The sequence below is a fragment of the Sinocyclocheilus anshuiensis genome, unplaced genomic scaffold, assembly GCF_001515605.1.
Source record: "Sinocyclocheilus anshuiensis isolate Anshui unplaced genomic scaffold, SAMN03320099.WGS_v1.1 scaffold819, whole genome shotgun sequence".
Classification (NCBI taxonomy): Eukaryota; Metazoa; Chordata; class Actinopteri; order Cypriniformes; family Cyprinidae; genus Sinocyclocheilus; species Sinocyclocheilus anshuiensis.
This window is the reverse complement of record NW_015548238.1, coordinates 366,294-380,869: the sequence shown is the minus strand read 5'-3', so window position 1 is coordinate 380,869 and position 14,576 is coordinate 366,294. Positions and strand designations below refer to the sequence as shown.

Below are 14,576 nucleotides of genomic sequence, written 5' to 3'. Positions count from 1 at the left end.
CACAGAACAGACGCCGAGAGAGGTGACACTTCTCCGGGAAAGTCAGACCTCGCGTTCGCGGGACAGCACTGGCGAAATCTTCCAACTGAACCATAGCTAAGGTTTATCCAAAAAAGTCACTAGGTTTGTCAGTATGAATATTTTCTATGGAAAAAAGCCGCTAAAAGGGTGTGAAAGTGGCTAAATCTAGTGAATCCACGGAGTGGATCGGGAAAATTATCTGGATAATATTTTCAGCGATTGGGTAGGTTTAGGTTTGGGGTAGGTTAAGGGGTCTAAAAATCTAAATTGCTTATTGATAAAATGATAAAAATGCATTGATATGAATATCTTAATGATATAAACGATACGTAAATATTTTTACGTTTTTTAGCAAAAAATACGTCGCGATTTGTACGTTTTAAACGTTGAAATACGTCTAAATTCTACGTTTTAGCATTAATAAAAACGTACAAAAGTGTACGTTTTGTGCTTGTAAATGTTACGTATTAATACCTACGTATAAACATGAGACCAGGCTGATGGGACAGTCACAAGCCTCCCGGTTTTCATCCAAAATATCTTAAATTGTGTTCCGAAGATGAACGAAGCTTTTACGGGTTTGGAACGACATGGGGGTAAGTGATTAATGACAAAATTCTCATTTTGGGGTGGAGTAACCCTTTAAGAACAACCAGCAGCTGTAAAGTGGATGTTACCAAAGCAACTACTGTGTGTTTGCGCTTTCCAATCAGTGGTAATTTGAGGAATCAATACCCCCTACCACGACCCAACAGAAGTGTTGTGTCTTGTCTCAAGATAGGAAATGGCTTTTCCTCTAAGCTCACCTCCACTCTTTCACCCCAATTTCAAAGAAAGACATTTCTTCTGTCACTGCCTCAGTCTTATCTGCTCCAACAAATCCAAATCTCAAACAGCTCAACGTTTATGGGACGCAACGACAGGCTCTCTGCATGAGCGTTCCTTCAGCTCTTGCTTCAGTGCTGTTTTCCTCCATCTCAGCAAGCCTGCTGGCGGCCGAGCGAGTGTCTGAGTAATGTGACAGCTATGGCCCTGTGAGCTCAGTGTTTCCAGCCCTGCGAGCTCCAAGAACAGCTCTGTTGTCATGAACACTGGTAAAACAGTCCAAACACTGTCTATGGGCTGAAATGGTCATCACAGAATTTCTGAAGTGTAGCGCACCGCTTGTTTTCTTAAGGAACAACGCTGCTGAAAAATATCTTAAACTGGTTTAAACAGGTTTGTCCCTTGGTCTCCCATCTTAATCAGGCTGGTCTGTTGGCTAGTTTTAGAGAGATTTGGGGCACTTTTTAGCTGGTCAAACAGGGAGACAAACTGGGTGGGCAGCTAAACACTGGCTTAGCCAAGGCTAGAAGACCAGCTTAAACCAAATTAGACAGGCAAACCAGCTTAGGTTTAGGCATTTAGGCAGGGTAATTCACACGAAATTCATCATTATTTCTCACCATCATGTCATTCCAACCTTGTATTGCTTGCTTTCTTCAGAGGAACATAAGAGAAAATATTTTAAAGAATGTCTGTCCAGTAGTTTTCAAATCTCTAGCAATTGGGTGGTGCAGTTTGGTTGTGAGAAACACAGGAACTGGAACTTGGTGTCACTGGAATCAAACCTAGCACATTGTGTCTTCATGTACCAAGTTTGAATATGTGGAAACACACATCGGAAAGCAATGTTTGGAGGGGAATAGCAACTTCAGTCTTAAAGCTATTGTAGGCCTTCAGAGGATTTGGTATATAATTCATAAGGACTATTTTTAGTTTTTTTTTTCAAGTACTTTCCAGGCCTTGAATCCATATGTCTGAAATTCAAGTACTTTCAAGTACTTTCAAGGAGCGTGGGAACCCTGATATATATATATATATTGTAAAAATTATCTAACAATGTTTTTAAAGATTTTTATCTAAAAATACATATTTTTTGAAGATTCAATGGTAAAAGTGTTTTGAGGTCATAACATAGAATTGTGCAAGAAACGGTGCAAAAATAAGATTTTATTAACTGATAATCCGCATCTGTCATAATAATTTGTGTGAAAATGATTAAAAGTCGTTGGTGTTTTACCGAAACTACTGTTGAATTCAGCTGGAAACTGTATGTTTTGGAGTTTTGCAAAAATGTAGGTAGAGGCACGTTTTTCCAATGACCCTATGTTGACTGTGGGAACCCATAAAAGTAACTTTTTCTGATACTTTTATAGTGTTGTGTGTGTGCACTGGTTTGGGTGGTTTATGAGGGCACTAATTTGTATAATAATATGGATATGACATAGGTATTACAATGTGAAGGTGGTTTATGAGGACACTTCCTGTTTCCCCGTAATTCAAAAGGCTTAAAAAACATACTACATGGTGATTTTTGAAAATCTAAAAATGCATAAAGTTTTCTGTGAGGGGTAGGTTTATGGGTAGGGTTGGTGTTGGACAATAGAAAATACAGTTTGTACAGTATAAAAACCATTACGCCTATGGATAGTCCCAGTAAACCACATATACCATGTTTGTGTGTGTGTGTCCTTTTTAGAACTTTACAGTCCCTGGTTACTGCTGCTGTTATCGTATGGAAAAGAGCAATGTGAACATTCTTCAAAATTTCTCCTTTTTCAGTTTTTTTTTTAAATTGAGTTAGTGATGACAGATTTTCCATTTTCGGCTTAGCTTTAAACCTACTGTATGGAACAAACAAAGCACCCTAATCACAAACCGAACCTAATTATCTAGTTAAGATCATTAAAGCACATCATGCAACATTACCCACATCGCCAAGGGGGCGGATGGATGGAAGAGGGGGAAAAGCAGCTCAGTCTTTCTCCTGTCATTTTACGTCAGCTCTAAGTTCTCACGTGCACCCTTCCCCAACCCATGTTACTTCCTTCCTTCCTAGATCAAATTTCTGGGATTGCAAGTTTCTACATTCATGTTCAAAATAAATGCATTGAGCCTAAGGGGGGCGAACAATGTGTAAAGGGTGTTTGAGAGAATATCCACCCTCTTTTTCACCCTCTCCTCATGCATACTTCCAAACAAATGACCTTTCCCTATCCAGATGTGTTTCACAGTTGAGTGAAGGAGACTGAAGTTGGAGGTAGGGAACACACTCGTCTGTCTCAACAATGTTTATTTCCTCCTTTCTCTGTCTTTCCTGTGCTGTGCAGAACGTGTACAGTATAATATATTCTCAGTTCTTATTAAGAGTTTCCTATCAGCTCAAACTCTTGAAATGTCAAACCCTTAGGGGGTAGGTTACCTGTCAGGAAATATAAAGACATCGGCTGCACACAAAAGTGGCTGAATGGACTCGAGTCGAAGTTTGTTCAACCCAAGCACAACAGTAAAATTGTATCTTTATCCACTCAGTTGGTCTGCTTCTCACACAAAGCAATCATATGGCATCAGAAGATTTGGAATATAGTGCACGAGTTGTATGAACCACTTTTAGGATTTTAATCGTCATTCATTTTAATTGTAATTGCAGGAGCATCTCCTTTTGTGATTCATGAAAGAAAAAAAGTCATATTGGATCTAATAGAGGATGAATAAATGATCCCTTTTAGTATCAGTTTCAACCAAAACATACACTATAAAGTCACATTGGTCAGGATAAGCAGTTCTGGTGGACTAATGTCAGTTTTTCTGGAGAGCATATATGGCTGGATGGCCTATGTAATGGCAAAATATGCATAACACAGTTTAATGAAAGCAATTGTGCCATACACTAAATTGCGGAAATTACAGATAAAGTGCCATTTCTGCACCACTAACATCGCAGCAAAAATAATAACTATTTTCAAAAAGGCCCCTCATCTGTTAAGACTCAAACAGAAAGTCTTTCCCCAAACTCAGGGTTGAGCTAATGTTGGTGTTGAGCTGCTCAGGATGTTCACACAGTGTTACAGAGTCACAGTGCTTGCACTTTTCAGAGGACGAATGGCTTTCTTATAGTTGCATATTAAGTTGGGATACAACAATGTATTTTAACATTACATACTCCAGCTTCACCCAAGTGAAACAAAGTTTACACCGTATTAATTCAAAAGTCATTCAAAAATGTATTATGTTTATTATCTTACTATCTATGGCTGAGTGACAACTGATCATCTTAAAATATTAGTCTGTCACTACTCACTATTAATTAAACTATTCATTTGCCTGTCATCTTAGGGTATATGCTTTAAACTGGACGATACTTTCGAAAGAATTTTGGTGTTTTAATTCCTTGTTTTAGAGGTTGCTTTAAGAGGGAGACGAAAGTGTGTGTCACCTCAAAGGACCCCAGAGGCAACAGCAACCTTCTGTGTACTTCTCTGATAGGGGCCCCTTAATTAACACCATTGATGAGTTTAGCCAGCCACTGAACTGAACATGAAGTCTTTCAGCTCAGTGAGAATGCATATTCTATGCATCGGTAAAAGCCATTGTGAGAAAATTCTGTGTTATTATCAGAGTAATTTTAACTGCACTTTGCAGTCTGTTAGAAACATGGAAACTAATTTGGAGCAATTCAGCATTATATAACTTGCCCACCAATGGATTCTCTGCAATGTTTGTAATAAAATAAAGAAATAAAAAATAAAAATCCATCATTAAGGCCTTTTTTAATTTAAACTGTTGCTATTATGGAGTCCATAATCCATAATAACGCTTCCTCCAGTGGAAAACGTCCATCCCCTGTTGTCTCTCACATCAAAATCCACCCACATATTTGTTTAAAGCTGCTCTGGACTGTTTTGGACTTCTTGATCGGTGCATAATTCGTTCCTGCTTCAGACAAGACAACTTTTTCACTGAAGAAAACAATATTATGGATAGAGGACTCATATTTTAGCTGGAAGCAATGGTCTGAAGGTAAAAACATCTTAATGATGGATTTGTTACAAACACACAGATTTTGGAAGACAACAATTGATGGACTGGAGTGCTGTGGATTACTTGTGGATTATTGTGATGTTTTTATCAGCTGTTTGGACTCTCATTCTGACGGCACCCATTCACTGCAGAGCATCCATTGCTGAGACACTGATGCAATGCTACATTTCTACAAATCTGTTTAGGTTTACTCAAAACAATAAACTAAAATATGTCCATTCTTAACGGCAAAACAATGTAAACAAGCAGATAAATATGTATGTATGTAGGTTAGTATGTATGTGAAGATAGCTATACTTTGTAGACAAATTTGTTCCTGTAAGTTATAGTTCAGTCTACCAAAACCTCCCTTTGTTCTCAATGTCAAAATAATTAATAAACAGTGTTATTTTTTAAGTTTTGAAGAAGCATAAAATATTTCATCCATAGCGAGAATAATCTGTAGTAATTATCAGGAGCTTTATATAAGAAGCAAAGAATTCTGTGCTTTGTCCTCATTTGCAGAGCTAAGTGAACAAGTATGTAGTTGTTTCCAGAGTTAGGATTTACTTGCACACAAACCAGTTCACACACACACACATCATCATCAATGTGTTGACTTCAGAATAGCATTCACAGCACTAAAAGCAGAATGTACAACTTGACAAGATGACTGTGTATCATTCTAGATGATTCCTAGTATATCCATATCACAAATCTTGCATCTTGAAGCTCATTAAACTGTTTCTATTATGGAGTCCATAATCCATAATAACGCTTCCTCCAGTGGAAAACGTCCATCCCCTGTTGTCTCTCACATCAAAATCCACCCACATATTTGTTTAAAGCTGCTCTGGACTGTTTTGGACTTCTTGATCGGTGCATAATTCGTTCCTGCTTCAGACAAGACAACTTTTTCACTGAAGAAAACAATATTATGGATAGAGGACTCATATTTTAGCTGGAAGCAATGGTCTGAAGGTAAAAACATCTTAATGATGGATTTGTTACAAACACACAGATTTTGGAAGACAACAATTGATGGACTGGAGTGCTGTGGATTACTTGTGGATTATTGTGATAATGTAAACAAGCAGATAAATATGTATGTATGTAGGTTAGTATGTATGTGAAGATAGCTATACTTTGTAGACAAATTTGTTCCTGTAAGTTATAGTTCAGTCTACCAAAACCTCCCTTTGTTCTCAATGTCAAAATAATTAATAAACAGTGTTATTTTTTAAGTTTTGAAGAAGCATAAAATATTTCATCCATAGCAAGAATAATCTGTAGTAATTATCAGGAGCTTTATATAAGAAGCAAAGAATTCTGTGCTTTGTCCTCATTTCCAGAGCTAAGTGAACAAGTATGTAGTTGTTTCCAGAGTTAGGATTTACTTGCACACAAACCAGTTCACACACACACACATCATCATCAATGTGTTGACTTCAGAATAGCATTCACAGCACTAAAAGCAGAATGTACAACTTGACAAGATGACTGTGTATCATTCTAGATGATTCCTAGTATATCCATATCACAAATCTTGCATCTTGAAGCTCATTTGTCTGCTCAAAGCATTTTAACTTCTGAGCTTCAATACAGACTATGTAATGTAAAAAATAATGTGCAACAGACAGACAGCAAAGCTTTCAAAGAGAAGTGAAGGCTCAAAGAAGCAGCAATCCATCATGCATTTCAGTCCAAATAAGATCACCATTCCTTCCTTTCCTGTATAAAATACATGTCATTGATGGAGAGGGCCTGGTGGACTGCAGATGTAGGCAGCTACCCATGAGAGGGTTCTGATACAGCATAACACTTCTAATCAAACGAGCTCCTTCATTAAAGGACTAACAGGACACGACAATGTCTTTTCGGCAAAACGCACAAAAATCCAATACTAAAGAAGTTCTAGACTCACAACTTTATATTTAATTATTTGCATCTCCAAATGGCCAATAACAGGCATTGTCTGGTTTAAGATCGGTGCACATGACGTGAAAGCTGAAAGTTGCATGTGTCATGTTGTATTCTGGGCATGTGCGCTGTGATGGTTCATCCACAGATTAGCAATGTATCTGCACTCCTGTGCTGCTTATGTGATGCGCGCGCTGGCTACTTCAACGTAAACCGTTATCTAATCCATTTTGAGACCTGCCATCTACCTTTCACATAATCTTAATTTCTTACTGGTGACATGATAGCGAAAGAAACTCTGTATTAACGCAGTTTGGGTCTCAAAGGATGCTCCGTATTGATATGATGTCTAAAAGCATGGCAACAATTGCTGAATTGTGGGTGTTGTATGATGATATGAAATGCCAAATGAAAAACCATCTCATACACTCACCATCTACTGCCCTTGCTGGAAGAAGCGCCTCCAAACTGTGCAAAAAACCCAAAAAGACCAATCCGACAAGCAGCCTGCCAGCTGTGAAGCGCAACATTATATTTCAACAGAGAACAAAAGAGCAAAATAAAATGCAAAAGCAAGGTCCGATGATCCAGTAAAGCTGCAGTCTGATCACGGCTGATGCGCCTCTCCAAATGCGCACACTGGCGCAAAAGGCTTCTTCTGGCACACACGATTCACGTATTCCTTGAATGCATGGCACAACCTATGGATGATATATGTCTGATACACGGCATCACCACGGAGACAGTGCGCTCAAACCATTCCTTTGTTGAGGATGACAGCCAGCGCTCCGCTCTGTGCGCCCGATTCTCTCTGTTGCTGCTGGTAACACAGATTGGGCGAAATGTGTGGTCCAATCCTAAACTAGTGATGTTCGGACTAGTGAACCGGTTCACTTTTGCATCAACCGGTTCGCGAGTCGGACATAGATTGGTTCAAGATATCCAACTGCTCTGGGTCAGATCGTTTCTCGAGTCATTTGATACTGCGGGGAAATATTCATCCATCAAATATCCATCAATATTATATTCACATTTTATCAGAAAATGAAATAATAATTACGTTGTGTGTATTTATTGCATTCAGTGTGACTGATTGTTGCTATTATAATAAAATGATAGCAATACAAATTTACTGCACCACTCATTCGGTCAGACCTGCCACAAAATGAGCCAATAACTGATAAGTGCCATGCTCGAATTTAATAAACAGATTAAACATGTTTAAAGCATAGAAAATACCAAGGGACGTCTGGGAAACAGTGATGACAGAACCTCAATTGAAACAGTGTTCAAAAGAACCGATTCGCGAGAATGAGTCGGACTACCCAACCGGCTGCTGTGTGACGTCAGGAGAAGAGCTCCATCCCCTTGTTAATCGATGGAACAGCGCGGAGCTTCGTTATTGGCTGATATGCTGTCGACTGAGGGTCTCATCCAATCAGCGCCGCATGCGTTGAGTCGACGCAGAGAAATACGACACCTAGAATGAATAAAGTCGCTTAGAGATTTATTATTGCGAAACTGACTACTTTGGGAGTTTTACGCCATTGAAGCTTAAGTCTAATGTGCAAAAAATAAACACCAAATGAAGTTATGCTAAAAAAAATAAAAAATTTAAAAAAAGCCAAATATTGAGCAAAGGAATTCATTTTTGTGGTAGCCTATAGCTTGCTTGAACTTTTAAGGATTTTTACATTTAATGAGGCTTGATGAATTTAATTAAGTAATTTAACCATCGATCTTGTTGTTTTGTTAATGTTGTTAATAATGATAATAAGGACACATAAAATACCACTATAGGCCTATATGTCAGAAAAATAGATAGGTAAAAAGATGATAGATGGATTTACTTTATTGATTGTAATTAAGAAATGTGTTGTTGGACAAAACAAGGTACCACCTGGGTATTTAGTTGTTTGCATTAGACAAAGCGCAGACTCTTTACTGTACAGTTTAATTCTCACATATGTTTAGTTCTTGTTCTGATCACTGTGAGAATTATCTAGTGATATAAAGAACAATTTATAAACGTAATTTTTTTCAGTATGAAAACTAAATGTGAGGAACTGTTTATTGTTTCTTCCAGCCTATAATGGGAAAAACATCTAAACCAAAATGAATACAGTAAGACACAAATAAACAGCAGGATGAGCATGTGCATGGACTGAGAAACAGCCTTTATTCTGCTCAGGGCTCAGAACTAGAAAATACGTCCAAACAAAAGGAAACTCTTAGCTGGGAATATTTGGGATAATTATTCATTTTTTCCATAAGGGCAGAACTGCTTACCATACATTCAGAGCTCAGCTCAAATCATGTGTGTAACTAAATGAGTTTATCCAAAAATCTCACTGTGACCAACTGTGCAAGTAAATAATAACCTTTAGTCTACCACACCAGCAAACAGTAAATACACAATACTGAAGAACTCTGAAACAGGGGAAAAATATTCTCCACACTCTAAGAAAAGTCTGTAAAATTAGGGCACAATGTGCTGTTAATTTATTATTATATATATTGTTTTACCAGTATTTAGAATTGTGCATTGCATTCTTGTGTGTTTTAAGCTAAAAGGAAATGTCCAATTTAACAAACAATGCCCTGGCAGAAAATCATCAGTAGGTCTACCTTTTCTGTTTTTCTACTTTTTTTTCCCCACAGAATGTGAAGGTGGTAAAGACTGGCCTAATTCTGGGCATTTATAGAATCCAAAAATGCTTCCCAGCAATAAACAGAATAATATATTTAACCTTTATTATGTTATAGTTTCAGTCAGCATATGGATATGTTTATATTTAAATCATAACTTTAAATGTCCCATTAAAAATCACATGTAAATAACATTCTTTGAATCTTTGGGCCGTGCTTTGGATTTTTTTTTTCTTTTTTTTTAGTTTACATAAATCTGGGTGTCGACTAATCCTTTGCAGTCTTGGAATGCCTTAATATGGCATTTTATGTTTGTTTTCCCCACACAGTGCATTAATGTAGACTGAACATTATTAATAAGCAATCACACAGTGGAATTAGGTGCTGTGAATTCTATCAAATGTGAAAGCTATGAAATGTTTTCAGTGGTTTATTTGAGTGAAATACTCTTCAGAGAAGAGTGCTGCATATAGTTGCAAGGGGCTTCCAATAGAAGTCACAGTAAAATATCTTCAATTATGGATTTTCTAATGTTATTTAATAATACCAATAATGCACATTAATGTGGCAATGTCCGCTTTTACAATACGAAAGGTTGCAATAAAAAGAACAATTAAAAAAACAACTGCCAAAAAAAGTGATTTCAAATAATTAACCTGACCAAACAAAACACAACAAAACGTAGATTAAAAAAGAGAGAGACATAAACAATCAAATTTGCATTTTGTTAAACTTTCAAATTATAAAAAATGAAAGAATGAATGACTGCAAATTACATTTTTGCTGTTATTATGTCTGGTCTTGATGTCTTGGGCTCAGTGCCTTTATGTAAACATGAAAAAAAGAAATGTCAACCACAATCATAAAAGGCAGCTACAAAATGATTTGAAAGGTTTTCCGGTGTGCAGATTTCTAATGCACATTTAATGGAAAAGGACAAATTTGTTCTTTGAAGCATAAACTCTTTTGTACCTTTCTTTCTGAAAGTGCACAAGTCAGATTACATAATAACCATCAACATTAAGCCATCAGATGTCTTATAAAGCATATAATTGAAAAACTAGATTGAAAAGTTTGTAGACAAACTTTAAGTTGGCTTGAAAAAGCCTAGCTAGAAAGTTTGAAAAAGTTTTAAAAGCTTGCAGTCTGAAAGTTTTCAGCTTGAAGTAGTTTGAAAGGTAAAATAGTTTTAAAGATTAAAGTTTGAATGTTTTCAAGCCAATACAATCTATCAGAAAAACAGATAGGTATAAAAAAAATTGCTAGGGTACCTGGGGTGGTTACTAGGCTGTTTCTAGCATGACTAGCATGTTTGATAACATGTTTTAGCATGATTAATATTTTACTAGCATGTTTCTAACATTGTTAGCATGTTGCTAGCATGATTATCAAGTTACTAGCATGATTCTAGCATGATTAGCATGTTACTAGCATGTTGTTAACATAATTAGCAAATTGCTAACATGTTGTTAGCATGATTAGCATGTTACTAGCATTTGTGTTAACATTTTGTTAACATGATTAGCAAGTTAATAGCATGTTGCTAGCATGATTCTAGCATGATTAGCATGTTACTAACATGGTGTTAACATTTTGTTAGCATGATTAACAAGTTACTATCATTTTTCTAATATATAAGCATGTTACTAGCATGTTGTTAACAATATTAGCAAGTTAATAACATGTTGCTAGCATGATTCTAGCATGATTAGCATGTTACTAGCATGGTGTTAACATTTTGTTAACATGATTAGCAAATTACTAGCATGTTTCTAACATGATTACCACGTTACTAGAATGTTGCTAGCATGATTACCATGTTACTAGCATGTGTCTAGCATGTTGTTAACATGATTCTAACCTGATTAGCAAATTATTAACATGTTGTTAGCATTGATTAGCAAATTAGTAGAATGATTAGCAAGTTAATAACATGTTGCTAGCATGATTCTAGCATGATTAGCATGTTACTAGCATGGTGTTAACATGATTAGCAAGTTACTAGCATGTTTTAACATCATTAGCATGTTACTAGCATGTTGTTATCATGATTAGCATGTCACTAGCATGGTGTTAACATTTTGTTAGCATGATTAGCAAGTAACTAACGTTTCTAGCATGATTAGCAGGTTACTAGCATGTTGTTAACATGATTAGCAAGTTAATAGCATGTTGCGTTGTTAACATGATTAGCAAGTTACTAGCATGTTGCTAGCATGATTAGCATGTTACTAGCATGACTCTAACATGATTAGCATGTTACTAGCATGATGATAACATGTTTCTAGCATGATTACCAAGTTACTAGCATGTTGTTATCATGATTCTAACATGATTAACAAGTTAAAAGCATGTTTTTATCATGATTAGCATGTTACTAGCATGATGAAGTAGTTTGAAAGTTAAAATAGTTTTAAAGATTAAAGTTTGAATGTTTTCAAGGCAATACAGTCTATCAGAAAAACAGATAGGTATAAAACATACTGCTAAGGTACCTGGGGTGGTTACTAGGCTGTTTCTAGCATGACTAGCATGTTGCTAACATGTTTTAGCATTATTAGCATGTTACTAGCATGTTTCTAACATGGTTAGCATGTTGCTAGCATGATTTGCAAGTTACTAGCATGTTGCTAGCATGATTAGCATGTTACTAGCATTTGTGTTAGCATTTTCTTAGAATGATTAAAAAGTTACAAGCATGTTTCTAACATGATTAGCATGTTACTAGCATGTTGTTAGCATGATTAGCATGTTACTAACATGGTGTTAACATTTTGTTAGCATGATTAACAAGTTACTAGCATTTTTCTAGTATGATTAGCATGTTACTAGCATGGTGTTAACATTTTGTTTACATGATTAGCAAGTTACTAGCATGTTGTTAGCGTGATTAGCATGTCACTAGCATTGGTGTTAACTTTTTGTTAGCAATTTTTCTAGCATGTTGTTAACATGATTAGCAAGTTACTAGCATGTTGCTAGCATGATTAGCATGTTACTAGCATGACTCTAACATGATTAGCATGTTACTAGCATGATGATAACATGTTTCTAGCATGATTACCAATTTACTTGCATGTTGTTATCATGATTCTAACATGATTTACAAGTTACTAGCATTTGTTTCTGGCATGCTTAGCATGTTGTTATCATGATTAGCAAGTTACTGGCATGTTGCTAGCGTGATTCTAGCATGATTAGCATGTTACTAGCATGATTCTAGCATGAACTAGCATGTTGTTAACATGATTAGCAAGTTAATAGCATGTTGCTAGCATGATTAGCATTTTACTAACATGATTCTAGCATGATTAGCATTTACTAGCATGATGCTAGCATGTTTCTAACATGTTTAGCAAGTTGCTAGCATGTTTAGCTTAAATACACCATAAGCCTTATTGTATAAAAGTTTTCACCCCCTCAGTCTATGGGATTTTAGGTGGTTTTGATAGTCTGGTTTATGAAAACAAGTTACTGGCATGTTGCTAGCGTGATTCTAGCATGATTAGCATGTTACTAGCATGATTCTAGCATGATTAGCAAATTACTAGCATGTTGTTATCATGATTCTGGCATGATTAACAAGTTACTAGCATTTTGTTAACATGATTAGCAAGTTAATAGCATGTTGCTAGCATGATTAGCATTTTACTAACATGATTCTAGCATGATTAGCATTTACTAGCATGATGCTAGCATGTTTCTAACATGTTTAGCAAGTTGCTAGCATGTTTAGCTTAAATACACCATAAGCCTTATTGTATAAAAGTTTTCACCCCCTCAGTCTATGGGATTTTAGGTGGTTTTGATAGTCTGGTTTATGAAAACCGTACGCCGAATCCGTTAGAAAAGATATAGCAACCAGAGTCAGACCAATCTGAAGGTCTGACCCGAGTTTGGTGGTTGTAGTTTTAAAAGTCTACGAGGAGATACATTTTAAAATTTGGTCAGAAGAAGAAGAAGAAGAAGAAGAAGAAGAAGTTTAAATAGGATTGCAGTAAGCTGGCTTTTTCAAGCCAACTTAATTATATGTAGCACATTATGAACTTTTTGTAGATCTGCATTCATTTCTACACAATAAATGTAGCATGTAACAGCAGTCCATGTGCCTGATTCCCCACATCCTCACGGTCCCCTGCTTCATCAAACAGTGGAGCGTGATGAACCATCAGGTCACATAAGACACATTCAGTAATGCAATAAATACCAATGTTACACATTAGACTTAAATTGAAAATGGTTATATCCTTTCCTTAATTGCATACTAAAATGAACACATTTGAGAGGTTATGCATTAAGATAAGATAATCAATATTACTTTGTACTATGGTCAGGGTGCGAACTACGGGGGAGCTAGGCTCCCCTTAATAAGAACCAGGGAGTGATATTACAACCTTGGACATTTTCTCATAATTCTATGTGACTGAACTCTATTCTATTCTATTCTATTCTATTCTATTCTATTCTATTCTATTCTATTTTTATAAGACTATATTTGATAATGGAACACATTCAGTAATGCAATAAATACCAATGTTACACATTAGACTTAAATTGAAAATGGTTATATCCTTTCCTTAATTGCATACTAAAATGAACACATTCTTGTCATGAGCATCAAGGTGTGGGGGCGCTGCGGTGCAAATTCCACTCATGTTTAGTACATGTTAATTCAAAGATTCGTAGAAAAAATATAAGCATTGGACTCTGTGGTCGATTCTGTGTTAAGGTAAGGCATGTTATTCGCAATGACAAGGTGTTATTTTGACGTGCAATTTCAGTTTTGTGTAATGTGATCATCTTGGATTATTATGTGTAAAATTGCAAAAATATCATTCATTCATGCATGACGGCGATTTAAACCTAATTCACTTCAATAAAGATAACTATACATTCTATTCTTGTCATGAGCATCAAGGTGTGGGGGCGCTGCGGTGCAAATTCCACTCATGTTTAGTACGTTAACTCAAAGATTCGTAGAAAAAATATAAGCATTGGACTCTGTGGTCGATTCTGTGTTAAAGTAAGGCATGTTATTCGCAATTAAGTGTTGTGGCTGGGTTGTTATAGGTCTGCGTGACTCTCGATGTCTTAGGCCTAATTGAACGGAGGAATTATGGTATTCTTCTGTAGCCTGACAACGA

General features: G+C 36.2%; 1 protein-coding gene across 1 annotated transcript in view; it reads right to left on the bottom strand.

Annotated features, from left to right (window-relative positions):
- lrp1aa (low density lipoprotein receptor-related protein 1Aa) overlaps positions 1 to 7,576 on the bottom strand; it is a 200,232-nt gene extending 192,656 nt beyond the window's left edge. Inside the window, exon 1 of the mRNA XM_016442040.1 lies at positions 7,217 to 7,576. Within this exon, the coding sequence (XP_016297526.1) occupies positions 7,217 to 7,313 (97 nt within the window). The 5' untranslated portion in view covers positions 7,314 to 7,576. The remainder of the gene's footprint in view (positions 1 to 7,216) is intronic.
- Positions 7,577 to 14,576: the final 7,000 nt, after the last annotated feature.